The sequence below is a fragment of the Augochlora pura genome, chromosome 5 (genome assembly GCF_028453695.1).
Source record: "Augochlora pura isolate Apur16 chromosome 5, APUR_v2.2.1, whole genome shotgun sequence".
NCBI classification, from domain to species: domain Eukaryota; kingdom Metazoa; phylum Arthropoda; class Insecta; order Hymenoptera; family Halictidae; genus Augochlora; species Augochlora pura.
Window position 1 is genome coordinate 3,206,613 of NC_135776.1, and position 27,618 is coordinate 3,234,230.

General features: G+C 47.5%; 1 protein-coding gene across 2 annotated transcripts; it reads right to left on the reverse strand.

Moving 5' to 3' along the window:
- Positions 1-3: 3 nt before the first annotated feature.
- Gaba-b-r3 (gamma-aminobutyric acid type B receptor subunit 3) lies at positions 4-25,827 on the reverse strand. 2 transcript variants are annotated; one of them, XM_078180457.1, is made up of 14 exons: positions 25,695-25,827; positions 20,719-20,943; positions 20,228-20,288; positions 13,142-13,265; positions 12,111-12,227; positions 11,005-11,143; positions 10,594-10,710; positions 10,316-10,477; positions 9,999-10,102; positions 8,108-8,401; positions 6,567-6,811; positions 3,979-4,179; positions 2,818-3,045; positions 4-2,288 (listed from the first exon to the last, which is right to left on the reverse strand). In XM_078180457.1, exons 1-14 carry the CDS (start codon positions 25,722-25,724, stop codon positions 1,651-1,653), a joined length of 2,685 nt encoding a protein of 894 aa, XP_078036583.1. In that variant the 5' UTR covers positions 25,725-25,827; the 3' UTR covers positions 4-1,650. The 2 variants fall into 2 exon arrangements, with proteins under 2 accessions (XP_078036583.1, XP_078036584.1); XM_078180458.1 differs by lacking the exon at positions 3,979-4,179 and having other exon boundaries at positions 39-2,288.
- Positions 25,828-27,618: the final 1,791 nt, after the last annotated feature.

Sequence of the window (27,618 nt, forward strand, 5' to 3'; positions counted from 1 at the left end):
CAGCCACATAGAATATATATGTATTTATCTTTATTACACCATCTGTAATTGCACCGACGAACATTATTGCTTAGTGATTAGCGACTCCAATGATTGACACATCGATATTAGTCGAGGTACGAAACGGTGGGGGAGGGGGGGAGGGGGTGTTGTTACGGTCCGCGCTCCACATTCGCTCGTTTATCTACATATTTATAATGTATACGTACGCGCTCGCGCGTTGCAGCATGAAAATATCGGTGGTACACGGTCCCGCGTCTGTCAGCGTTCGCAGAGGGAAAAAACTCGACGTACATTTGGTTTCTTTGGTTCCGCCGTGTCGCGAAGAGAATTAGTTATACTTCTTTTTTTTCTTTTTTCTTTAACTAGATTTTTGCTCTTTGCTTTACATCGAATGCAGGTACTGAAGGAAGGGTTTATAGAGCGCTGAACACTTTGATGTTGGACCTGTAAGAGTACTGTCAGCTCGTCTCCCGTTTTGTTCATGGCTCACGGTTCTCTTTTTCTTTTTTTTGTTTCCTTTTTTCTTTTTGTACAAGTACACGGAACGATGTTTGCGGACAATGAAAGCGTCAACGGTGAACGCGTCCACGATCGGGTAACAATTACGAACTTTCATCGTTTATTAAAAATAATTTCGCGCAACGAACTGAAGAAATTTGTTGGTTGCGTTTGGTCCCACCACGATCCACGCGATAAGTCTCTCTCTCGGTCCGCTGTGCATATACTTTTACGGGTCCTGGATTGCATGTCTTTGGCACAACTGCTACGGAACACACACGATTAAATTAGTTAAAACATCGAGCGCGGCGTTCCCCACCGATAGGAGAAACAACGGCGACGAGGACGCTACGGAGGGGGAACGCCGGTGTTTTTCTCGCGGTCTCGCACACATTTGAGCCTCGATTGAGCTTGATCCTGTACACACGGGGTTATACAGAAGATTGTCGCGTGCGCGAAGGATCGCGCGATCCTTTTTTTGGGAACGAAGGGAGAAAGAATTTCGGTCGATCGTAATTTCGAGCGCAGCCTGTGCCTTTTTTTACGCGCCACTCTCTCTCTCTCTCTCTCTCTCTCTCCTTTTTTACAAAGCGCTGTGTTTCGAGACAGGGCTAGCTGGATAAAACCTTTTCAACCGCGAATTCAATAGCGCGAACGCCCGCTTTCAACAATCGGATGGGATTTTGTCAAATTATTTTTACCGCGCGTCCTCCGGAAATTCGACAAAGAAAAGAATCGCGCTGAATGGAAATATTCCAGGTCAGAAGTCTGCCGTTCGAATAGCTTCGAGTGCAAAGGGTTAAACAACGAGGTGACTCGACCTAAAAATCTGTAGCGTGCTGTGTCGCCAAATGTCACTACACAGAGAGTGTCCCGCCTAAGATTGAACACTCGAATGTCACGTTAATTTCGAAACTTTCGAACCGCGTCGTTAAAACGGGGTTCCAAACATTTATCGTACAGACGACGAGGATATTTATCTAATCGGTCTTGAGACATCATCCGACCGTTCCCATAGGAACAAATACGTTATTATTTCCCTTAATTTATTAGAATGCCGTATTTTATCCAGCTGGTACTGTTCGTAGCACCGTTAGGATTGATCGATCGGCAGAAGAAACTAGTCCACCGTGACTTCGCCCTAAAGTTTCATTCTCCGGTCGCTTCCCTGTCCGTTTGCTTCGTCCCTTCCAGTTCATCTACGCTCGTCACGTGGACAATCGGACTGGAAGGTCGGCTAGGCAGCCAAGGATTGTCCCGAGCTTTGTTTGCACTAGTGTCCGGCTCGGGTTTGGGGCAGGTTTCGGTCGTGGAGCATGCAACGTCCTTGTCGTCGGAGGTCCTCGCGTTGTCGGCCGACGGCGAAGCGGGTTTCGCCTCTGATTCGGCGGGACTTCCGGTCTCAGGGACGTCGTTCGCTCTGGGTAGATTAATGGGCTCGTTGCCGAGTCTCGCGTCGTCGAAGGTTTTTGTATTCGCGTCCGCGGGGCCGGGCAACGCCAATGAATCCGGCGGCTTTTTAATCCGAGCACTGGTTCCCAGTTCGTTCAATGGGATCCCGACCTCGCGAGTGGCCCACACGTCGCAGACAGGGCTGCAAGACGATCCTCTGAGGGCCTGAGAGGGCTTCATCTTCCTCGCGTCCTCCATCGAATGCCACCGCTGCGACTTTGAGATCGATGAGCCGGAAGCGATCGCGTTCAGGCTGTTCGCTGGGACTATCCGGTGAGGGAACCGCGGAGACCCTCGGATCTTCTCCCGGGAGGACGACTGGCTGGTGCTCGCTTCTGATAAGGTAGGAATAATTCAATTATTATCAAACTACAAATTTCATTCATTTATCACACAAATATGAATCTATTTCTATTTGTATAATTTTGTGTAACTTATGAAATTTATTTGTCTTAAAGAGAGCTCTTTCAGCTTTATTTTCAGCCTAATTAATGTTAAAAATTCCTACGAGAATGCCAGTTAAAATTGTTTCAAAATTCCCCTTTAAAATCGAGTCATTCTTCCTCTGCCATAGGCCAGAGATTTCTTAATTTTCTCAAAATGATTTAGAATTTTCTTTGAAATCGCAATAAGCCTATCATAAAGTAGACTCTTCCAGCTTTCATTCGAGCTAAATAAATTCCCAAAACTCTCGCAGGAGGTTAACGAAAAATCGCGTCAATTAATCATATTTTCGAACGAGAATAGACCATGTCGTGCAAATTCTGCATTCTCTCGGCTAGAATCGAATCTGCGGAAGTCGTGAAATTCCCACGGGAACGCAGGGTAGTTAGCAAGATTTGATGTCCGAATTGTTTGACTTACTAGGTGGTAGGCTAAAATTGACTCTGGGCTCGCTGCTCTCTTTGCGGCGCAGCCCGAGGCTTAGTCGGCGATCTTCCTCGCTGGTAATACTAATTATTGGTCCTGAGCCGCAGCGGGGGTGGGGTGGACGGGCGCCTTGGGCATTCACCTGACAGGTGGACGCGGCTTTCGTGCCGGGCACCAGGCCAGCGATGTATCCCATGTGTACTCGCAGCGCCGACGCTACTCCTGCCGGGGATTACAACGCAAGTTATTCGATATGCGATCCAACCAAAATCCGACCGGACGCGTTCCGTGCACACGACGCTTCGTTGTACCGAGAAGAGCGTCACTTTCCAAATTATTTATAGGGCCGTTCTGCGCGAGAATCGATCAGTTTTCGTTGTCGCGCCGGTGGCGGGAATCTCGTTCGCAACGATGCACAATGTAACGGCCACGGAATTAGGACGGGATTTAAGTCGTCAGCCTGACGGACTGCCGAGCTCATTGCAATATCTCACTGTCTCCCCCCGAAACCTCGATCGTGACGAAATGTACTATTTTTTTTTTATATAGCCTCTGAAAGATAAAAATCGTCGACGGACATCGAAACGTTGCAATTTATTTGTGCAACATTTCAATTTTCCACTGCGGTGTTCACTCGTTTCTCAACCATTTCTGGGCATCCTCCAAAGGCTACTGAACACTTAGGAACAAAGCTTGCGTTAATTGCTATCAATGATCTTCTTGTGAAAAAATTGCAAACGTGTTCTGGACACGGTGACTGCCAAACAAGTCCATTAAAGGTCTATGAAATTGTAAAGAATTTTCGAAGAGTTGAACAATTATTTCCATAGTGTTAAGATCATTAAAAGGAGGAATACATTTACTAGTCTTAGACTCTGACAATCGAAGGTTTCTATTTTCCATAAAACTCCGCGCTTTCACCATTGGTAACATAGAAAGTCGTCAGAAAAATTAATTCATTATTTTTCATCGTCTGGAACAGATTTCTTCAAAAAACAATCTCGACAGTCAACGTGCCACATACAAGGCAGCAGTAAAGGAGAAACTATGCCGCGGATATGTCCGTGAGGAATTCGATGCGGCGACTTCTCGTGTGCATGGGCATGCATGGTGTGCGGTCTAATTACCGCGATGAACGAGCATAATTGTTCTCACCGGTGAACGAAGCGGTGGAAGTCTTCCTGCTGGCCGGCCGACTGCCGAACAGACTGAACAGTCTCTGGAAAACGCCTAAACGGCTCGGCCCGTCGGTCTCCCTTCTCCGATGGAGCTTGTAGAGGTCGGCCAGGCTCCTCCTGGGACCGTCCGGCTCCAGATCCGGCTGGCTGCTAAACGCTACCGTACCTCGGCGCATTCCTAAGTCAGTGGAACAAGTGGCACAGGTCGAGTCTCGCGTTCCATAGTCCCGCGAATCGAGTTGGTATCGCGGTGGTTGCTAGCGCCGTTGCTGGCAACGGCGGTCGCATCGATACTGCGAATCGAAGCGTAACGCAGAAGCGAAAGCAAGGCGCCTACCGGTGTAATTGCGGAAGAGGAAGGAGAAGAACCGCGGTATCTCTCTGTCGTGGGAGCGTTCGCTTTCGCGCGTCTTTCGAAACCTTTCCTAATATGCTGTACAAGCTCGATGGCGCGACGAGACACAATATCGAGCCGCATTCGCAAGCTGCGCCATCGAGTTTGTCTACCGATTTATATATCTGCCGGTGCATTCGGGAACGCGTGCAAAGCTGGTCCACTACGTCGACCACGAGCTTCCCGCGCACTTCGGTCGTCTCGAAAGACTCCAACTGAACGGCGTAGAAATTAAGGTATTTTAATTCGATAAGTTTCGAACAGCAACGATATCGTGGATTAAATAACGACAGTGTCAGAATGCCCGTGGCCGAAAGCGCTATGCATGGTGCAGAAACCTTCGGTCCGAAGTTGCTGGTTCTTGCGACCCGTGGGAGAGACGAGTGTGCGGCCTACTGTCCCGAGTGGCAATTACTATGTCAGAAATGCATGGACTGTGTTCGTAAGCAGGCTCGCGTGGGTTAATAATACGGTCCGTACGGCGATCACAGTGATTCCGGCCTTCTCGCCATTTTCGTCTTGCGATCCTGGACAGCAGCCGATCAATTTTCTGCCGGGCATTATGCGCGCGATTAGCAGGCATCTCGCTCCGTTCCGGGACGGAATCGAGCGTTCTAAACTTGATTCGAACGCTGCCAGGTATCAATGGACGTGCCGCTCCAGATCGTCGAACAATGGCGGACGATCCGCGTCGAACTGTGCTCTAACCGGGGCGAAAATGTTCGAGAGCTACGTTTTCATGCAAGTGTTTTCGTGTCGGCGGGAGTCTAAGCCGCGGCTCGCCGAAGCGTGGATATTAGTTTAGTTAGGAAAGGTCCGAGTTTCTCGTTGAACGGTGTCAAACATTCCCAAACGTTCGGTCGTCCTATTCTATCGCGAGAACGAGTCTCTTCGTTAAAAATCAAGGCTGGAAGATAAATGGCCCGACGAGCAGAACTCGATTATACCAAAGAGCGAATTTTTCATTTTACTCGCCGCGTTTAGGTGGAAAATCGCCTTAACGAGTCTAACCACAGCTGAGTAATACAGTATTTTAAAAAACAAAGAGTAATCGGACATCTTATTTTAGGTCGTGCAAGCATTTTTGAAAATAAAATATTTCCTTCCCAAAGTATTGTTGTTAAAATCATATTCCAAATGTCTTCATAAATATTACCCAGCTCCGAGCCCAACCAAGCGTCAATCCATTTCCCGAGGAACGGGTTAACGAGCCCGCGAGCCATTTATCCTCTAAAAAAAGAAATCGAGTAAAACGAAACAAGCATAGAAACGTTCGAACCGGTTTTAAGCTAAAATGCGTGCAATAAACGGAATTTCTGTCACCTTTCCTGAACACCTGTACGACCCGAAGTATGACGAAGCGAGAAGAATATTAATTATGTATCGTTCCTTCCTTCTCTCCATGGTATTGTGGTTCATTCATCGTGCAAATTTACATGATACATTGTGGAAGATCGTTTCAGCGGTACGCGGGGGTGTGTGTGTGCGCCTCTACCAAAAAGCGATCTTTTTCCATGTACACGCGCTCTACTTCGCCGCCGCTTTTGCCGTCGGACGCGATTCAACGGGGGAAACCTTGCACAATACCTGCACACCGTAAATCATCGGCACTTACATCCGCCCGCGACAATTAATCATCTCAATCTCGGACAGCACCGCCAAAACATATCCGTCAATCTTTCGCGAAACATCTTTTCTGAAACTGTTTTAGAAAAATCAGCTGTTCCAATTCTGAAATCAGCTGTTGCTAAAAAAAGAATTTGCGATTAAAAACAGTTCGCGATATTTCTCGATTTCTTTCACGCGATCATTTCAATCTCTTATTTTCTTTTTTAGATTCGATGCGCTATTTTTCAAGGTGTCCAGGCATTGATCTTCAGGAGTGTATCGAGCGAAACAACGTGGATAATCGTCGGTCATCCTTTCGATTACATTTCTTTTTTCTCTCCGCCGACTCCGCCGTCGAATCGTCCCCGTCGCCGTCAAATATCCGGCCCGTATAGAGAATTCATGAGACTGTCAGCGGGATGGATATAACAAATGGCTGGGCGAAGCGTGTGGTTTGTCCGCGCGCGTTGTCCTGCCGCGTCGCTTTGGAAAGCGCGGATTCATTTGCACAACGAATCTTCGAGTGGAGAACAGGAGCGTGTCGAGGAGATGGCGTCACTCACCGGATGGATCCGCGGACGGCCAGCTGGCCCTCGGTATGACCGGCGGCAGGACGCTCAGCAACAACAAAGGCAGACCGCCGCCGATGCTCGGATTCCGTTGCGGAATCGACGCGCTCGACGAAGCGTGGGACGGCTCGGCCGGCTCCTGCGCCAATTGTTTCTCCAATCTGGCCAGTTCCAGCTCCAGCTGCGCCATTTCGCGACGGTACACGCGGTTCTGCACCTCCACGCGATACTGCAGCTCGCTGTCACGTGAAATCCCATTTCGGTCAATCGTTCCGCCGACACTTTAACCGTCGCGCGAAGTTCTCACGGCTGTCCGGCGACCGGGGCGCTATTTTATGTTCATATTTTAACCGACATGCTATTTTTCTTAATTCTATAATTCTTTTAAAGTTCACCGGTCTCATCCGTGATAGCGTAACAAGTGTTTCAAGTTTAAAAAACGTCTTACAGACGTCTATAATATAAGACGTCTAAAGACAACTAAGACATTTTCTAAGACATTTCTAAGGTCGTTCGTAGGGCATTTGAGACATCTTTAAGACGTCCTTTTCCTATCTGCTTAGGGTATCTCGAAATTTACACAAAATCGTAAAATGATAGGCGCCCCGAGGCCATTCGACTGTCTCCCCGGCAACCCCTTATTTCCCAATTGCGAGCGACTTTCGCGCCACCCTCTATCGCGGGTACATATTTAAAAGCTGTACAGGCCGACGACAAAGCTGTCACGCCGGTACTAACGAAGAATATCGAGCGTTGAAATAATTTAAACAAAGAAATCAATTGTCGTTGAGCTCCCCGTTTGGTGGAAGCGTCGTTGAATATTTGATTCCGTCGACGCGGTATCGTGACGGCGATGTACAAGATCTGGGGGAGCCGTCACTTCGACGCGTTTAATCGTTTAGGATATATCGAGTGCCGTATTGATAAGTTTAAAGCCCCGGTGGATTCGGCTAACGACTAATAAATAAACCCGAGGAGCGGCGGTTTCGCGGGGGAAATTCAGTGAAAGTAGGGGAAGAGAGAGGGACGAGGAGCTGAATAAAATATGATAAACGATATCTGTGTGACCCGGTTTTAAGGCGAATCGATTCTTTGTACCGTAGAACCAGCACGCACCAAGGGTTTCGGGGACCGGGATCCGATAGGGTACACCGTCCCGAGGTCGGCATCCGTTCGATTAGCTCGAAAGCGACAGACCTTTATCGTAAGGGGTTGGCCAACGTTGTCGCCACCTTTCTTCGCACCTGCACCTTCTCGTTTCTCTATTTTACTCTCGCCGGGAGATAAGCGGATTTTCTTGCCGTCGCCTTCGACGTTTTATCTTAGGCGAAATGGTAAAATGTCTACCCTTATATTCCTGTCTCTATGACCAACTTATCCACCCTCGCTTTTCAAGACTCGACCCTAGCAGCGGCTTGGATCCGTTTAAATTCTTTAATAGCAATTTCTAAATTTTGAGAGCGAATTTTAGGGTGAATTTTAACACCGATTTTACATTCACAGATAATTGTTCCGCTGCGAAATATGAGGCTTACTTCTTGTCATCCGTGACAAATCTCCTGGTGTTGCATTCAATCTTCAATCCGAGGCTCTGGACGACGGGATCGGCCCTCTCGCCGGCCAAGATGTTGGCCAGTTGCGGGAGGAACAGCAACGCCAAGGTAGCGGTGGTCGACGCGAGAATCAGAGCGGTGATGGTGACGAACGCCAGGGTCGCGCGATCGGACATCAGGTTGGCCAGGACGACGACTATGCCGGACGTGATCACGACGAAGTAGACGCTCATGCCGATGTACTGGGAGTCGTTTAGCGCCGGTATCTTCACGTGCCTAGAAACGATCGAATTAGCGAGCCTCGAACGAAATTATCGCGGGATCGATACACCCCCGCCCCGTCGTCGCGTCCTTAAACTTTATCCTTCTCGCGCGGACACGTCGGTCCCCGGCGCCTAACGCCGATACTCGAATGACACACAGCCCGTCGACAAAAAGAGGAAACGCCTTTGCTAATGAACGCCCTAATGGCATCCCTCATTAAACTCCAATTCCGTTCCGGCCCCCGCCTCTCCAATACGAACTTCCACGTACGCGGAACACTCCGAGCGAACGAATTGCCGTTTCGGCTCCGTACGGGCTCGCAATCGCGTTACGAATCGCCAATCCGCCCGGCTCCGGTCGTTCCGCTGACCATCCCGCGGAATACTTTTTATGGCGGTCCTATATCGGCGAAGTTTGTTCACCGGCCGAAATCGCTGTCGAAGACCGAGCCTTCCCCTTTTACGACCGGTTCGAAAACATTCAAATCGCTGTTTTTTTAGCCGTTTTAGGACTTGCAAAAGTTGGACGCAAGTGCGTGGAATTATTGTCATGCTGCCCGGTTCGTCTTTCGGGTCCACGGGTAAAAAAAAATCGTAGACCGAGTTTTAAAGAATCGTTGGAAAGAGGGAGCTTGGGTCTTCGAATCTAGGGTGTGCTTGATCCCGGAAAAATGTTTTCATTGTTTTTAGAGGCCATTCGAGTTCTAAGGAAAAGACGTGTTTTCATTCTCGGCGTCGAGAGAAGTCTTCTCGTTTAGGGTACGATAAAACCACGAGAAAAAATCGCGGATCAGGTTTTAAGGGCTTGTTCTAAAGGTGAAGCTTCACTCTTCAAACCTACGTTACCCTCGATCCCGGGAAAAAATTCTTTACGGTTTCTACAGTGGTTTAAATTTCGCAGGAAAATACGAATTTCGACTATTTTAGCCGAAGTCACTTTTCTCGTTCAGAGTACGACAAAATCGTGAGAAAAAATCGCAGATCAGGTTTTAAGGGCTTGTTGTAAAGGTGAAGCTTCACTCTTCAAACCTACGTTACCCTCGATCCCGGGAAAAATTCTTTACGGTTTCTACAGTGGTTTAAATTTCTCAGGAAAAGACGAATTTCGACTATTTTAGCCGAAGTCACTTTTCTCGTTCAAAGTGCGACAAAATCGCGAGAAAAAATCGCAGATCAGGTTTTGAGGGCTTGTTGTAAAGGTGAAGCTTCACTCTTCAAACCTACGTTACCCTCGATCCCGGGAAAAATTCTTTACGGTTTCTACAGTGGTTTAAATATCGCAGGAAAATACGAATTTCGCCTATTTTAAAGCCAATGACTTTTCTCATTCAAAGTGCGACAGAATCGCGAGAAAAAATCGCAGATCGATTATCGAGACGCCATTTTAAAGGGGAAACTTCCCCCTACAAGATCGTATCCGAACAATAAGCAAAAAAAAATTGTTCCAACATCATTAGTCATTCGAACGTACAGGGCTTGTAAAGAGAAGCATTTTAACCTCCCCTCGTCGTCTAGCATTTACATATTCGTCCAAATATTGGCGTTTACTCCCTCCGGATAGCGAAGTTCGTTAAAAAAAATATGTGGAACAATCGACCTGGCATTTTTACCTTGTTTCCCAGGCCATGTAGACGCCGACGACGAGCAGCAGGCCTTTGTAGACGTAGAGAGCGCCGAGCCAGCTGTTGGTGTGCTGCGAGTGGCACACTTCTACCTGCATCGACAATTAAACGCTATTAATTGGCGGCGTTCGTTACAGTTACAGTTCCGGGATCGTGTTTGGCAATTAGGGGCCGCCCTATGGTTCGGCCAGCTGTGTCGCCTCTCGAGGTTAACTATCCTAAACGAGTATCGGATTCGTTTTCAAAGAAATCGGAAATTCTCTCGAAACCGGACCGGCCTGTTTGATCGAGAGCTGATTCGTTACCTGGGGTTGGTACACCACGCCTCTGTCCTGGGGGTTGATCTCCAGCGTCAGGTTCCGTAGGTGACGCTGCATCGGGTCGAAGGTGACCCACAGGGTCACCACGAGGCCGTCGATCAGCAGCAGCACGAAGATCAGGCTTATCAGTCGCGTGTCTTGAAGAAGCTGCGAGTGGAAAGATACATCGAAAATTACATTAAAATAAAAATAAATAATAAGATAAAATTACGCAAAAAGTCAGCCAAGAAAGCGTTGAAATTTCTACAATTACGACGAATAACCTTGTTTTTCACTACGCCGCTCCTGCTCTTGGTGAATATCCGATGCACCCGGTACGTTTTGGTGAACATGGAGCCGAAAGCCAGCGAGAATCCGGCGGACAACAGGTAGACCCTGGCCTGGAAGAAAATTGCATCTTAAGGCGCATCTATTCGTCCGGTTTCAGCCGCCACGAATTCGGCGGTAATTTCGAAGGAAAACGTTGGAGCGGGCTGTTCGCAGTCCCGCGGACTATTTTCACTGGGTGGGCACGAATGACGGAGCTCCTTCGAGTTCTGGATTACACGGAGGTCTTATCAAAGTCTGAGGGGACCCAAGGGCTCCACTCTAATTAGCTAAACGCGGCCAGGTCGGCGCGACGTCGTTTCGTCGCGAGGCTAACGAGTTCCCCGCCGGAGAAAATTAATGCTCACTGTGCACACGGCCGGATAATAGTCGTCGCTGTCCGGCAGGGTGGCGTGGTCTAGGCCCAGAAGGATCACCGCCCCGTAAACCAGACCGCAGCCCACGGCTGCCATATTGTTCAGCCTCGGGCTCGAAAGTTTGATGCTCCTGTCGGGAAGCGAAATTTGTATGTCTGTCCAACGACGATGCTATTTCGCCCTAATTACTAGAACAATGTATCTCTTCGTTTTAAAATAATATGATAAGAATTTATAATGAATAATAATTTATATTAAAAATAAGTAATAATAATAACCTTAGTATTTATAATTTAGATAATAAGCCTCTTTCTGGCGCTTTGATAATGACGAACGAAACATTGTACATTAGAACGAGACACAAACGGGTACGACACAATGGTAAAAAGCTCGCACAATGGACGCGCAAGCAGCACTTTTTAGTCCTTTGATTGCCAGTCCAGCGACCTCAAAAATGTGATACACTCGAATTACCGTGTTCGATGGAACAAAGCTTGAAACGTTAAGTGGCCCTCGAACGAGATACAATGGTATAAAATGTCAGTGCGACGAAAACACGAGGAATCTTTTTTTAGCGCTTCGATTGGCGGCGCCCTTAAAAATTACACGGAATTAAATCACTTCGTTCGATGAAGCGAAGCTTGAAACATATATAAGTGGCACTCCGTCGAGATAGAAACGATGACACGAGGGTAACAAATTAATAAAATTCATTAATAATTTTCTTTCGACTGTGCGACGACTCTAACGATCTCGTGCCATCGAATTTACTTTGCTCCATGGAAGAGAAATCGAAAAGTTTAATGACATTCGAACGAGATAACGCGACGGCGAAAGCTCGTCAGCCGGGACGGATAGACAGAAGTTTTCGATGCAACGGTGAACACCGCGACCGCGCGAATGACGTTCCCGGCGACCCCGAAAACAGCGGGAAATTAAAACAGTTTATTCGACGATACAACAGTTGAAAAGTTAAATGAGAGTCGCGTCGCGTGAATCGCAGCCGCGTCGCGATTCGCAGTCGCGTCGCGTTAACCAGCGTCCGTGACCGACCCCGCGAAATTTACACAAGGGACGGCGGGTTAATCAAGACTTACTTGTGCCTGCGGAAATGCAGATTGAAGGCGAGGAACGCCAGCGCGAGAGTGACGCCGACGCTCGCGATGCATGTGACCGCGAGGAAAGCCGCAGGCGCCACGGTCACCACCCGCAACCTGTGCAGAAGAAGACCGAGCCTTTTAATGGCACCTCCATCCCCCCCTCTCCCACCGATGATACCGTCGGATGCTAATCAACCCCTTAATGGCGGTTCTAACGAACGTCTAACGTTACGAGAAAACCTGCGAGGAAACTTAATTGGCTCGTGTTACCGCCTCTCTCTCTCTCTCTCTCTCTCTCTCTCTCTCTCTGCGGCGGAGAGAACGGTTCGCGCGGAATCCGAGATTCAAAGCTCCGCCCGGCTCTGTCTCGCCTTCTATCCGGGTTCACCTTCCTTTATCATCCTGTTTCCGGTTCGCTGTTAGCCTTCCCCTATACCCGGCGCCTAGTATTTGATCGCGTGCTGCTCGAGCGGTTCGAATCGCGTTCGAGGGGGTTGATTAGCAGCGCGCGGAATCACCGCGCAAAGAATTACCGCGGGACCGGCAAGAAAAATCGTAGACCGACTTTTTATAGCTCGTTGTAAAGGGGAAACCTCCCTTTACGAGACCGAGTTAATTAGATTTTAGAAAAAAATTTTTTAATTCTCTCGCAGCAATTTGAATCCGGAGAATTTTGAACGCTGATAGCTTTGGTACCTTACTCGCTTTTAAATTAAATAAAAAATTACCGGTTCATGATTTTACTAATTAGGTTTCAGGGTATTGAAATAGAGTCTTTAAAATGGGAAACGGAGACTGACGTACGATATTTGTCCAGAATTTGACAGCAGCTCGATGTTGCGCGATCGCGCGGCCGTGATTTAGCCGTCGTTTTTAAACTTATCTATAATTGCGCCCGTCGAATAGCATGATTCGACCGCGTCGCGAAGCGATCGATATAATTGGTTGATACCGTCGCGCTGATCAGAAACCATTGAATAATAGATCAGCGCGTGGAATGGGATCGAATGGTCGACGGCGATACCTACCGGAAAACCCTTCGCGCCGCGGGAGGATGTCCGCCGGGCCATCTCGTCGTCGCGCATCGTGGACAATTCATTACCAGCTTGCCGTCCTCCGGACTGAAAATCGCTATCCGCCTGATCACGTGGTCTGTAATTGGAAAACTTGTAGACACCCACCGTCCGTCCGGGCAGAGCGAACTGTATTCGACAACTTAAATCGTCCGGCAACTTAACGCATCAATTCTTCGTGAACGAGGCTCGATTCGCTCCGCACCGAACACACTAATCACTCCCAACTTCCGCAATCTTCGATCAACGAAGAAATTTATTCGTTTCACCAGACTTTTTTCTTCCGAAGGAGATCGCGCGTTTCGCCGAAAAGAATTTTAATGCGTCCTTTGAAGTTGAAAAAATTCTGTCGCTTTAATTTCTCGGAATTTTTCTCACGCGATTTGACGGTAGATATTTAATTATATATATATATTTTTTAAATATTCTAGAATATTTATAGAGTCTAAGGGAAGGATTCTCGGTTGGTCAATTAACCCTTTGGCTAACACGTTGGCCTCCTGTAGTCGCCAATACGCGTTCAGATAAAATTTCGCCTGTCTCGCCCGTTTATTATTAAATTTGATTATTAAACACCGTAAAAAGGAAGCTTAAAATTAATGTTCGCTCCAAGTAATATTGTTTTAATAGAATTCAGAATGTTGAATATTTTAATACACTTCCATAAAAATACGAAAAACTTCGCCGTACCGAGGACGGATAAAAGACGAATAAAATAATATAAATAAGTAATATTTATTCGCCGAATAGAAGACGTCGCGATTTAATTTGTCTCGTACCGTACGAAAGGGTTAAGTAAAGAGCGTTGGTATTTCGGCGGCAGCGGGATCAGCGGCTTCGCGAAGATATCCGTGTCGAAGCCGGCAGCGTTCGCGGCAATCAACGTAATGCCTGCATTTGAATAACAATACCCGTTCCGTTTCACGCTCGTTCTGCCGGATAGAGGAAGCCTATTTTCCGAGAGGGGCCTGGAAATAAAGCAGGCCGTCCGATGGTCTCCGAACGTTCGCGTCCGCGAAAAAGCGCCGCCACGCCGTCCCACGGCCCGGTGAATCTTTAAGCAACCACCCCTATTTCCAGCACGACAAACAACAACGGCAGGCAACGCGCGGCATATATTTTTCACTTTAGCGGAACTCCTCCCCGCGAATCCTATTATTCCCGGCCCGAGATTGAACGAGGTCTTGCATTGCGCGAGAGTCGCGATTCTTTGAGGCGACCCTGCCTCTGCGCGGATGCACTTTCTGCGCTTTTTCTTTTCCGCGGGACCTCTGTCTTCTTCCGTTCCCTCGAACTCTATCGCGAACCCCCTCGGACACCCCGCGAAAGATTTCTTCCGCGTTCCGAACCGCCGCGAGTTTCGTCTCGCTCGAAATTTCATTTCCTGCGAACCGGCGACTCGATGGAAATTTAATTGCACGCCGTAACGTCGGGCGGAACGTTTTTTTAACTTGATTAAAAAATTGTTGCCCCATCATTTCGCTGAAATGAACGTTTACACGTGTACGAAATTGTGCGTTCACTTGGGAGTTTTCAATTGTTGTTCCGATACTCGGTCGACGGAATGGGTTGAAACGAAGTCACTTGGTGACCGAATAATTTCCCAATTTTGCTAAATTTATATTAAGATTAATCGAATAATTAATCGATATCTTTTATATTTTCAAATCGATCGTCTGAGCTAATAAATCGGAAAGGCAGGTAGAAAATTATTACGTCTTCCCTTAAGGGCGTCAATAAATCGTGTGGCCGCGAGGAGAGAATCATTTGCTCGCTATATAATTGAAACGTTAGGTTCGCGCGAGAGTCTGCCAGCATTTCTCTTATCGCCTCAGATATCGGAATTCGAAGCCGCGGCTGTGTTTCACGATTTTAAAAATGGTCTCCGGGATTTATGACCGCGGACAAGGGGCTCGGCGGAACGGCAGAACAATTCAATTTCTGACACGGTCCCCCGAGCACTTTGTCCGATTGGTCGGCCGGCCCCGTCGTTGTATATTTAATTGATAATTACCGAGCCTGTAACACGGTCGTTTCTCCGACCAGCGAAACTTCTCCGGCGAAAAGAGACGCGGCTTGTTACGCGTCCCTGCTCGTCCGCGCTCGGCAAACCGGTGTCGCCAATTTCGATCTTCGCGCAGTTTTCTACGCTGCCGGTTTCCCGCCGAGGAGAAACTTTCACCCGCGACGGAAAACTGCCGCGACTCGTTCCCCTCGGCACGGAACCACTGCCCCTCGCAATTTCTGTTATTAAGTTATCTGTTTTCGCGACGCCCGCGACTGCCGATGCAGAACTTTCTTTTTTTCGCAAGCCGAGAGTTTGTTTCCCGTCGTCATTAGCCGTCGTCGTCGTCCTCGCCGTAATCGGCTTCCACCGGAACAGACAATTACCGCAGAAAACCGTTTCCAATCGAAGGAATTCATCGGCCGACCGTCGCGTTAATTCGCCTCTCGTGCTTGCCGCGGCCGCTTCCGGTAACTCGATTCCCGGCGACGACGCTTTGCGAAGAAATTTTCTAAAATGCACGGAACTTTGTTTCGCCGGTGGAAGTATCGCGGAGGAGCCGCCCATTGTCGTCCCGTGTCTTTAGAATCGTAGAAAGCTTCGCGGACCGATAATTAAGACTGCGACGTTTTTACCGCTAAAGAGACGGCGGCCTTTGTGAATCAGCGATTGTTGGAAATCCGCGAGGATACCCGGCACACTGGCGACCGATTGTCAGCGGCATGATTGTGTAGGCTCTTCGCGTCCACGGTGCTCGTTAAATTTTTTTTTCAAAGATGCATCATGCTTTTTTATTTTACTATCGAGAAAGAATCTCGTCGCGGTTCTGTATTTTTGATATTGTTCAGTTCTGAGTTAAATTACTATGGTACATACCACTAAAAAATTCTGCACAAATGTATTTGTTTGTTAAAGTTTTGTACCCGGCGACGATGGAATAAAAATAGTCAATTCCACGACACTGTTGAATGCATAGAGTATCTGTCATCCAACAGCGTCGTCACCTTTTCAACGTAATTTATCTCTCTCGGTGTTCGCGAACGAACTAGGATACGTCGGCAGCTATTCGTAGCGTCGTCGATAAGTCGACTTCGCGACGGCATTGAATTGTGCATCGGAGAAATAAGATTCCCGAGGAGAATGACGGGGACAGTACGTCGCGGGAGCATAATACGGCCGAGCCTCGATAACGCGACGTCTTTAACACGAAAACTTCTCTAAGGCGAAAATGCTGTTCGTTCCTCTTCGCTGTAAAAAGCCTCTATAAATCGGGATAAAAATGTGTCGTATTTTGCCTGCAAAAATCACGCGTCAATAATCAAATCCGATCACAAATCCGATCACAAATTCGATCACAAATCAATTGATTACAGAGTAAAAGGGTGATAGAATTATGTCGCCTTCATATTTTGTAATAATAATTCCAAGATAATATTACGGTAATTCGAAGCTTTCGGAGTTTGAAGATTTTATTTCCCCCTCCGGGATTTCGACTGTGGTTCGACCGTGTTACGACCGTGTTACCTAGCGGCGCGTTCGATTCTCGGTCGATCCGCAATCGGGAAGTCGCGCGTCCCGCGTCGGATTCGCCGCTTTTCCGCGGTTTCCCCCTCCCCTGTCGGCGAGATTATGCTCGAAAGTTAAATCCGTGAGCCGCGGCGACGCCGATGCGGCTGTTATCCGGCGCGGGATTTGATGGATTACAGCCGCAGGACCTCGACTGTCGTCTGGTTAGATGGATGAAAGAGTGCGGCGGGAAGTAAAGTGGAATAAAAAGGAAACGTTGGCGGAGGGGTAGACGCGTGAAAGATAGAGAGGTGGATGGAGACGGATAGAGGACGAGAGAGAGAGAGAAGGAGAGAGAGAAAAAAAAGGAAAATACGACACAGAGAGGTAACAGAAAGAAGCGGAGGTAAAGAAGCAAACGGTTGATGGTATCCAATTTGTCCCGTGCCGCCGCCGCCACCGCCGAGGGTTCTTTGTGGAGCACCGTTAGCTATCGCTGGCGGAAATTCGTGCCAGTTCGTTGACTTTATCTGAAATCGATGCTCGAAACGCGGTACAGAAAAAGGAGCTGCTTCTTCGAGGCTCTCGTGCAAGGTTAACGAGCTGAGCCGTCGGGGTTGTTACGCGCGAGCGAACGGTCGTCTAGCCCGCCGGAATTGGGTGAAAATGTCAGGTCGGCCCCGTCCGTCCTCGCGGGACAGGTCCTCACCCCCCGCCTCCCGTCCTGCGGCCTCGCCGACTCGTCGAATCTTATAGAAATGCTTTACGAACCGACCGAAATCGTCTTACCACCCTCTCCACCGCCAAGCCACGATGGAACGATTGCTCGGGGGTGTGGGGATGATCGTAACTGCTTACAAAACTGACAGCGCCCAGAATAAACGGGAAAACCGACAACCCTTGCGACAAACGTCGCTGGCAAGGCGGGCGAGGGATGTTCTGCGAAAATTGCGAGGGACGTCCCGCGAAATTATATTATATTACTATTTCTACTATTATATATTATATTACTATTCCTCGCGGAATACGCCAGTTGCGCTACGATCTTTCATTTGAAATATACATTTCACTCCGAGGAATAAACTGTAACAGTCGACAGCCGACCCCCGTTTTCAAATTCGTTTAATTCGCACGTGGCCAGGTTTCACGGATCATTGTGTCATCGTGATCGAAGATCAATCAGCTGGAAAGACCGAGCGAGCCTCGCCGTGAAATTGCGAGACTCATTACGCCCGTCTCCTCTGGCCGATTCCTCTTTCCTTTTTATTCGCCCCTTCATTGTTTTCCCCGCCGTTCTGTGTGTAGTTACCGGGCCAAGAGCAGAACAATCTCTTAGGAGCTCCACGTCGGAAGACGCTGGCTGTTGCCTCTCGCGCACCTGGGCTCCGATCGTTTGGATTTTAGGAGATACAAGCGACGGGGACTCGGAGAGCCGCTAGTGGCCCTTGGGGGCAAATAAAGTGAGCGGAGAGGGAGCGGCTTTAGTTTGTCTTTATACACAGTGGCTGTAAATGTAACTTTGTTGCTGGAGGTTTTCGGTAACCGTTGTAATAATGGATTTTTATGATTGCAGTGGCTGGAGTGTGGAAAAAAGGCGTGGCTTGGCCCGAGGAGGCGTGGACTCAAGAAAAATCTGTTCCCTTTGCGACGATCGACCTGCGGAAAGGGTAAGTACTCGACACCTTTAAACAAAAATTTGTATAAACTACTATAAAATTGCAGATTTATTTGTCAGAGATGAATAATGCTCCAGTTTGTCCGCGAGGCGGGCGTGGCCTCTTTCGACCTCCGCTTCGAGTGTCCCAAAATTGCGCTTTTAATAAACGACGCCCGCGAGAACGGACTTCGTTAAAATTTCGCGAGCACCTAGTAATTTCTCTGGAGAGATCCGACGATTTTTCCATGCAATCCATCGATCACGGATCCGTTCTCCCCTCCAACGAACACCGTCGAGACGCGGGGCATTTTCTTTCTTCCCGTTGAAATTAATTGTCGGCCGACCGTGGGGTCGCGGCGCGGCCGCGTTTCATAACTTTGTTTGACCGGTCAGCGCTCCGTTTCTTGTTGCAACGTTAATTACGCCCTCGCTCTACCGTAAACACGCGCCGAATTCACGGCAGGCTAAGTGCACAGTGCGCTGGTTTAATTGTCTCCTGTTTGAACAATCCGTGAACAGAGAGTCGCGCATGGTCGATCGAATCGGACTCGCGCGCGGGGCTGCTTCTCCAACGCGGAACGACCGTAACCCTCGCCATTTTAACGCCGGATATCCCGGAGCCCTCGACGATCCCTTCTGCCGCTCCACCATTGTTCACCCTTTCCCCCCTCCCCTCCGCGATCTTTCGCTGTTTTCCGATCGTATCCCCAAACAATCCATTAATTCTAGTCGATCGATGCGGTAAATATTTTTCGCAAATGCAATTATCCGTCCGCGGATGTTCCAGCGTGTTTCGTCTGCACCGATCGTGCAAATATTTTCACCCTCAACCCTTTCGGTGTCGAATAATGGCCCATCGTCGCCGGCTACGTGCGAGAACACGTTTGTTTTCCGAACGCTTCGACGATAGAATTCGATTTCGACTTGAAAAGACAGAATCAGCGTGGGTACTTGACAGATCGTTAAATGAAAGTAATTAATGGACTGTAGTTATTTATGCAAAATAAAAACAGCCTCAGTTTTCTAACAATTTTTAACGTGGTAAATTAAAAATAATGCAACGATATCCTCGAATTCTTCTAACATTATCCCAGCTTTGCATTCATTTCTGTCGCAAATGCATCAAATCCAGCGATTAATAAAATTCTGATTAACAATCGGGAACAATATCTAGAGCTCCTCCCAATTTCCTGTCCGTTTTATTCCCCGAGAACACTGTTTTCCCGAACGCCGAAAGCGGCAACAGCGGGGCAGAGCCGTAGAATCTCGCATCGCGGTGAAACGGGACCGCCAACCAATTCGCGTTTATCTGGACAAATAATGCCGGCCGTGATAACGGTCCCGGAAACAAAAAATCGTGGAAAAGAAAGCGTCCGAATCCTGGTCCGTCCATTATCCCCCCGGTGGAATTAAACCGACTGCGAATTCCCGTCGGAATATACGGATCCCGTTCCGCAAAGCGCTCGCGCGCGCATATAATTCGAGCGATCGCGTGCAACGCACTTACCGGGCGCAATTGATTAGGAGAAACGTTGTCGAGAGAGAGAGAGAGAGAGAGAGAGAGAGAGCAGGCATATAGCGCGCGGCTCGAAATCATATCGTCGACCGGCCATCCAACAATAGGAATCTCGTAAATGGGCTCATCTCACCGTTAAAACGTGTCAGTCGGCTGCGATGCGAGGCGTTCGCGAGCCCGTCTCGCAGCTCGATTGTCAGAGCACGACGCTCTCTCTCTCTCTCTCTCTCTCTCTCTCGTTTTCCCTTCGGCTCCCCCCGTGTTTGCCTCTTTCATGCATCGGTTCTTACCGTGCTCTGCCCTATTGTCGGAGCCACCGCACGTTCCCCGGGACCCAGCAATGTAAACTTTACTCACCGTACATCTGATAGAACGCCGTGATACCGACTCGGTCCGCTCCGTCGAACGACACTGGCCCCTGGAACCAGTCATTCGATTACGCTGACCGCGTCGCAGGATTCCTCCAATTTCGTTACTATATATAATATATAATCTCGCGCTAATCTACGGTACATCTTTTAATCGAAGCGGCTGTCTATTACATATATCGCGCGATCGACAAAACGCATAACAGAATTTATCTTCAAATGTTCATATCTTGGCTGAAATAGCCAAGCGGTTGAATCGAAGTCGGTAAACCAGAGAGAATGCCCTCTCCGAAGATAAAGAATACAGGAGATGCGATCAGCTATCGAAAAATTCGATGGACAATTTGAAACGTTCCGTGGAGCGTCGTCGAAAGAAACGAGCGGAGAAGCTATAGAGACAGAGAGCGAATAGATCTTTGGCACCGCGTTTCCTGCCGTTCCGCTCCCATTCCCGGCGGCCATTGTGTCTGGCCTACTCACCGACACTCCGATAAAGCGAAGAAGCTTCAGCTGGTCCAGAAGTCTCGTCGCGATGTCCTTCCTCGCGTGGCTGTACTGCGCCACGGACACGTTCTCCTTGTTCAACAGGGCCTCGGTCCTCTCGAGGCCGAGGGCCATCGCCCATACCGCGTCGTAGGTCTGCGCGGCGAATTTCGAATGTGTCACGCCGCGCCTCGCCAATTCCGCGACGAATCTGCTGCTCGTCTGCGGAGGAATGCGTGTCGTCAAAGCGCGGCGGGACACGGTGCAACGTGTTTTCGAGCGGCGACGCGTCGCGAACGAAATAACTTCGTTAATATCGCATGCAGAATTCCTTTTTTTTCTTTTGGGGACGATGGATGCGTCGGTTTGCTGGACAGTGTATAAAAAGGTGAATTTTTTAGCGCGCGTATAAGTCATGGACGCCTGGAAAATGTATTGTTTCGAGTGTCTCTTCAAACGACGAAGCATGCGACTTGGCACTTTCTACTCAATTTTAAACAATTTTCTACGACATTAACTGTCGAATTAGTCTATCTAACATCTCAAAGACAGTTCAACTAGGTTAGTTTAATTTAGACAAAAGTATACCTATATATAACTATATATATTTTTTAAATTAGTAGCAGTTCTCTTTCTTGTAAAAGAATCAATTGAGTAAAAAATGTGCTTTATCCCTACCCTACCTTCTACCCTTAACCCTTTGACTACTGTTGGCGCCTATCGGCGTCCGAAACATGTTCGCTTCCCGGTACTGCAGGCGCCAATAGGCGTCAAGATCAAATTTCGCCCCCGTTTATTATTAAATTTGATTAATTATATATCGTGTAATATTCATGTTATATACTGTAAAAAAAAACTTAAAATTCTTGTTCACTTCAAGTAATATTGATTTAATGTAACAGAATTCAATATTTTGAATATTTTAATATACTTCCTCAGAAATGTACGTCTAACAAAAACTACGGTCGTGCCAAAGACTGCCGTAGCCAAAGGGTTAATTAGCTGTATTTACGAGTAGCATTTAGTAATCGATGTTTCTTCGGACAATATTTGTGTAACATACATTTTGCAATGTACAGCAGAAGAAAATGGATTCGCGAATGGTTGGGTACCATTCGCTGATCGATGTTTCTGTTAATAGACAATTTTGTCGAGCGTGTAGTTTGGAGTCAGTAGTAAAATTAAATGGTTTCGTAAATGGTTCGCAGTAGTCACTGATCGATGTTTCTTCCGATATTTTATGGAGCATGTGTTTTTGAGTTCGTAGTAAAATTAAATGGACTGCTTTAGCGTTCGATGTTTCTTTTGATATTAATCTAGTCATTCTTGTGTCTCTCGTAAAGCGCAACGAACGCTAAATATTTTTAAAGGGTTAAATTTAAAATCTATATTTTTAAAGGGTTAAATTTATAATCTATATTTTTAAAGGGTTAAATTTAGAATCTATATTTTTGTAGGGTTAAATTTAGAATCTATATTTCTTGAAGATCAAATTATAAAATGTAAATTATGAAATACAAATAATTAAACGTATTGTAAACGAAACGAGACAGCTTGATATTGTTTGCTATCTTTACAGCAATCGTAAGGGACCACTGCGAGCCGCGCGGCCACGCGGACCGAGTTCATCCGAGGGGATGAAAATCGAAAATGCGGGAGATAGGAAATTAAGAAGGCGGATTCTGCTCCTAGCGAGCCGCGTACGGGAAATCCCGTCTTTAAGCCAGGCGATACACGTTTCTTTCCGGCGTTAGCGGCTCGTAATCCTTTGAGAATGCGCGCGAACCTTGCTCGGCCGGGCTTGATAAAGGCTTCGGCGTAGATTAAATAAAAAAAAGAACCCCGGGAAAATTCGCGTCTCAGTCGCAACCCTTCCCCCCCCAAAGATAAATCCGTTTCCGTCGAAGCGAGCGAGGCGTCGCTGCGCAGACACGCCGAGGATCGCCTCAGGCATGGAAAAAGGGTGATCGTTAGGGGGTGTGTGTGCGCGCGAGAGAGAATAGACAATGTTTCTTTTTTTTGTCCACGCCGCGGGCGAACAATTGTTGCGAGAGAGGAAAAAAATAAATTCCGTTTTATCGGACGTCACCGGCCCGGCCGCGTATCTTCGATCCGACCAGCCGGTTATTAACAAATTAAATGGTTTGCGGCCGGATGATTGGAAACTGTTCTCGCGATCGCGCTGGGCTCTCCCGACCGTTTACATTCTCGATCGATGACTCCGATAGCTATCGCAATTTCGCGCCGATTCGCGCGGATACGCGCTCAGAAAGCCCGCGACCGTCAGCCCGGAACGACGCGCGGTCGAAACGCTCCGGTTGCTAAACGATTGTCCATTAAATGACTGATTCGCCCGAATCCTGCGATATTTTGTAGAATACGCGGCGGTCCGGTAATTCGACGATCGCGCATACCTCCGATCGTTTTACTGTTAAATCTGCCTCGTCTTTGTACACCGTAAATTATAGCACAGATGAATGCATGGGAATTGGCTAAATTCGATGGGCGATAACTCTGCGAAAAATCGTCGTAGCAAGATGACTCTTTGCTTGAATTCAAGCTAGAAGTTTCTACTTCAAGATCATATTTCTCGATTTCAAGTTCCTTACATCGTACCTGTAGTGCACTTCGGGTAACCCCAATACCGCCGGTACATGACGAAATTGCAGGGGTTACTTTAAAGTGCTGTAACTTCACGAAAAAAAAACGCAGCCGCGTTTCCTTTTTTTTAAATTAAAGCGGAAGGATCGAACTATATTCCACCGTAACCGATATTCCTGAAAAAAATTTTTCAAAGTCCCCGTATTTTTTCGAAACTAGTAATCTTTGAGATGACGAACACGGTCTCATGTTTAAAAAATATTTGAATGGTTAATGTGCATGGATCTTATAATCGATAAAGCTGTCTAAAAATAGAAATTTCAAGCTTCAATTTAAAAAATAGTTCATCATTCCACGATGATTTTTCGCAGAGTTATCGTCCATCGAATTTGGCCACTTTTTATCTTTGTCTATGCTATATTTTCGAGCATTGCATTTTTCTTGCGTGGAACATTATTGCTTTCGCATAGCTCGATTCCGTTCCCCGAAACGCGACGGATTATTTCGCGCAGCGGATGCACGACACCCAGAGCGCAATTCTCGAGTGATCCGGATAACGACGAAATCACGTGTCGCTAATTGTTATCCGCTTCGCGGCTCGTGTTCCGTTCGCTCCTTTGCCAGCGCTTATCTCCGAAGTTTTCGTGGCCCGATCCCCGGTTTACGCTCTCTCTCTCGCATTTTCGAGCGCCGCGCGGCCATGAATAATTCCACGCGTCGCCGGGAATATGCTGCATATTTACACGCGCTTGCAATTTCGTTTTCTCTCGCCTCGCCCGCGCATTCTTTCGCCGGCAATCACTATGCCCCGTAGACACGGGGGGCCACCGCGATCGATTCCCCGGGCCAACAGATCTTTTCCCGCGTTCTACGTTCGCGTTGTTGCAACGGCAATCGAGATTCCACGAGATCGCAGGACTTTGTGCGACGCTAAAATCGCGCGCGATAATCGCGAGAATACTGTTGTACCTTTATTGTATCTTTAATAAATCGCGAGATTCCGAGACCGCGCGCAGACTACCACCGCTCTTTTAACCCTTTCGGTACGAGCGCCGGATATATCCGGCGTCCACGCGACGACAAAATAACAGAATTTTATAGAAATAACTCTTAATATTTTATATAAATACCTCTGAGTATCTCTTAAGCTACGAGCAACGCTATTGTTAAAAAATGTCCTTTTATTGAGCACAGTTTTTATTTAACGCTTAGGAAATATCTTCTTATAAAGGAGGACTGGTCATGTGCGGCGGCAATTTTCGGTGCGGGGGAAAGAGTGCTCGTACCGAAAGGGTTAAACGGCGGTCCTGGTGCAATACAGCAGCGTGAAATTTGTTGCGCGGCCGTTGCGAGACGCTTGTTTCATTAACGATTTTAATCCGTTGAAAATACTACGACGAGACCGATGATACACTTTACTCTTATTTTAACACTTTAACAACCGCTCACACAGCATGTGTGTGATAGCCGGAACAACCGTTACCGACCGACTCACACAACATGTGTGTGATGCTGACGCCGAAGGTTGTTGACCAGTACCACACTCTTTGCGTGATAATTTATGAATGTAAACAAGCGTGGATATTGCTATTGGCTTCATATTTCATTGTCACGTCTTTGATTATAGGTAATTATCGCCTACTTTTTAATTTTTGATTAAATTTTGTTGTTTTTTGTTTTGTGTTAACTTTTTCAAGAATTTAATAAAGTTCTTTAAAATTAATTCTTCAAAAATACTGCCGGCCCCTGGCGACGTTTTTGATCGCGTAGACGTGCGGTCGTTAAAGTGTTAACGCGATTTTGTTTCGTCGCTCCTATAGCGCTGCCCGCTAAATTTTCCAAGCATAGAGTACCCCGCCCAGAGGATCGCTTACGACTCGACACACGCTCGACCCCCGCGCCCGGATAATTCACAGCGTCTTCGAGAATAAAGGCAGCGACCGTGTGTTGTTTCCCTTGCAATTTCCGTGTCTATGATCGTTGGAAGCTGTTCCGCCGGGCCGCGCGACGGTTAATTACTCGAGATAAGAGGGCATCGAGACGCTTTGTCTTCGTTCGGAGGCTTTGACTGGCCGTCAGACGCTACATTAATCAAACGTCGTTCGGGAGATTGCTATGCCATGGAGAGAGAGACCCTATGGACGGGAAAGGCGGGCGAAATTCCTTTGCCCGGCGAAATTGCTTGGACGGGGATCTCGCTCGCGAATTATGCAGCTTAACGCGGAAGAAGATGCATCGCGCGGGCACGGATTGCCGCCGGTTGCACGCGCGGATCGGCCGTCGATGAGAAACAGGGGCCGCTTCTATCCGCGATGATTTAATCGCGAAACGACGGACGGACGGACGGACGGACGGGTTCGAGTGCCACTTACCAGGCCCGATGAGCTAATCTCGTCCCCCATGGCAGAGCCGAAGCTCTTCACGATGATCAACCCGTTCAGAGCTTGCGACAGCTGCGAGGCCGTGCACTCCCCCGGCCCGGAGTGCCACCAATCCCCCCCGATTATTGACAAGTCGATTGTGTCACCTGGCAGGATCCACGCGTAGTCGCCGCCGTGCATTCCCAGCTTCCACGCCTGGTTAAACACAGAACGCAGAAGACAAGTCTTTTAGGTGATCGGTCTCACTCGGCATCGGACGTCCTAGAAACGTCCGTTTTAACCCTTTGCGCTCGAATGCTGACTCAAAATCATTTTTATGTTACGAAAAATTCGATTTCAATAATTATCGAAAGTATAAGTGTTGTTTCATTAATTACAAGATTCAATTTCATATGCATAAAATACATTTTGTCACGTAAAATGGAAATGCCATACGTTTGAAAAGTTATTTTAGAATTACAGTTAAAATGGCTTCGAGTACAAAGGGTTGATATTCATTTTAGGCCTCCCATAAAGTAGCAATTTTTGTCGCTGTAAAATAATATGCATTAGTTACTTTTAGAACTTGGTAGGTCTAGTATTTAGTCAACCCTTTGCACTCGGAGCCATTTTAACTGTAAATCTTAAATAATTTTTCCGGTTCGTGGTATCTCCATTCTATTTAACAAAATCAATTTTTATGCCAACAGTTTTACTACTTGATAATTTTTCAAATCTAGACCTTATCGTTACAAAAATTATTTTGCAACGTAACAGAATAATTTTAATGGTGCCTCAGAGTCGCCACTCGAGTGCAAAGGGTTAACATCAAAGTGAAAACTTAGAGACTTTCGTAAATGCCATTGAAAACATGTTACATACGTATATACGTGTTACTATATGTACAACTATTTATGTATCACGTAAACGTACGTATAGCCGAACTATTTGGTAAAATATCGAACTGTTGCGCTGTCAGAAGTAACCGGTAAATAAAACAGAGAAAATTCGGGCATTCGCCACGTCGGACCGGCGAACGTTTCTATTTCTTCCCCGGAGTAGCGAGCATTGCCGGCGGAATTTCCTCGCAGCCCAGGTAATTTTCGAGGTATCCGGAAAATTCTTGCGCGCACGTTCTCCGGAGAACAGCGGTGGATTAGCCGGCGAGAGGAAATCGAATTTTGGCCTCGGAAAATGCGGGTTTCCGTTTCGAATGGCCGATTAAGTTCGGCTGCGATATTTACTCGTTTGTTCTCCTCTCTCTCCCTCTCTCTCTCTTTCTTCCTCTCACTGTTTCGCTCGACGAAACAGATAAGACGAGCTTTAGAATTGGCTCTCGCTGGAAGCTCCGCGCTTTATGTTTCCCCGAATATATACGACTCCGTCGGATAAGTCTTTTATCTTGCCGGGAAAACAGACGAGTTCATTACCGGCGCGAGTTTCATATATTACTGTAAAAATTCTATCCCTTCTCTCTCTCTCTCTCTGTTTAACCCTTTCTCCGTCTCGGTCGCTCCGTTCTTCCGTGTTCTGTATCGCGTACACCGCGAAATTAACGCCACGTTGGCCACATTCTCGGCGTGCCGCCGCGATAGGTCCGTCTGCAAGGATCGATCGTCGACGAGCGCGCTCGCCAACGAAGAAAGTTAATGGGGTCGCACTCGTCGCGTCGGGGCTACTGTAGAAAAAAATCGCCGGGAATGCAATGCGCATCCGGTAGCACGGAGGGAACCCCTTCGGCATGCCTGGGGAAATATTTACGTCGATCGGGCACGAACCGCCACCCTCGCGCGCTCCCCCGTAATGAAAAACGTCCCGCGAGGCTGCGAAACGTATTAATATTTTACGAATAAATTAATATTTAATGTGAATGTAACAGAATTGATATTAACCCATTCGCTGCCAAGCCTAAATTATATGAAGTCATTCCCATTGC

Excerpts from the sequence above, each read along its gene's own strand:
- Gaba-b-r3 (XM_078180457.1), bottom strand. The coding sequence starts at position 25,724 with ATGGGGGACGAGATTAGCTCATCGGGCCTG. Across the intron at positions 12,228-13,141 it reads GCGGCGCGAAGGGTTTTCCG|GTTGCGGGTGGTGACCGTGG; the intron begins GTAGGTATCGCC and ends TCTTCTGCACAG. Across the intron at positions 2,289-2,817 it reads CAATTTTAGCCTACCACCTA|AAGCGAGCACCAGCCAGTCG; the intron begins GTAAGTCAAACA and ends CTACCTTATCAG.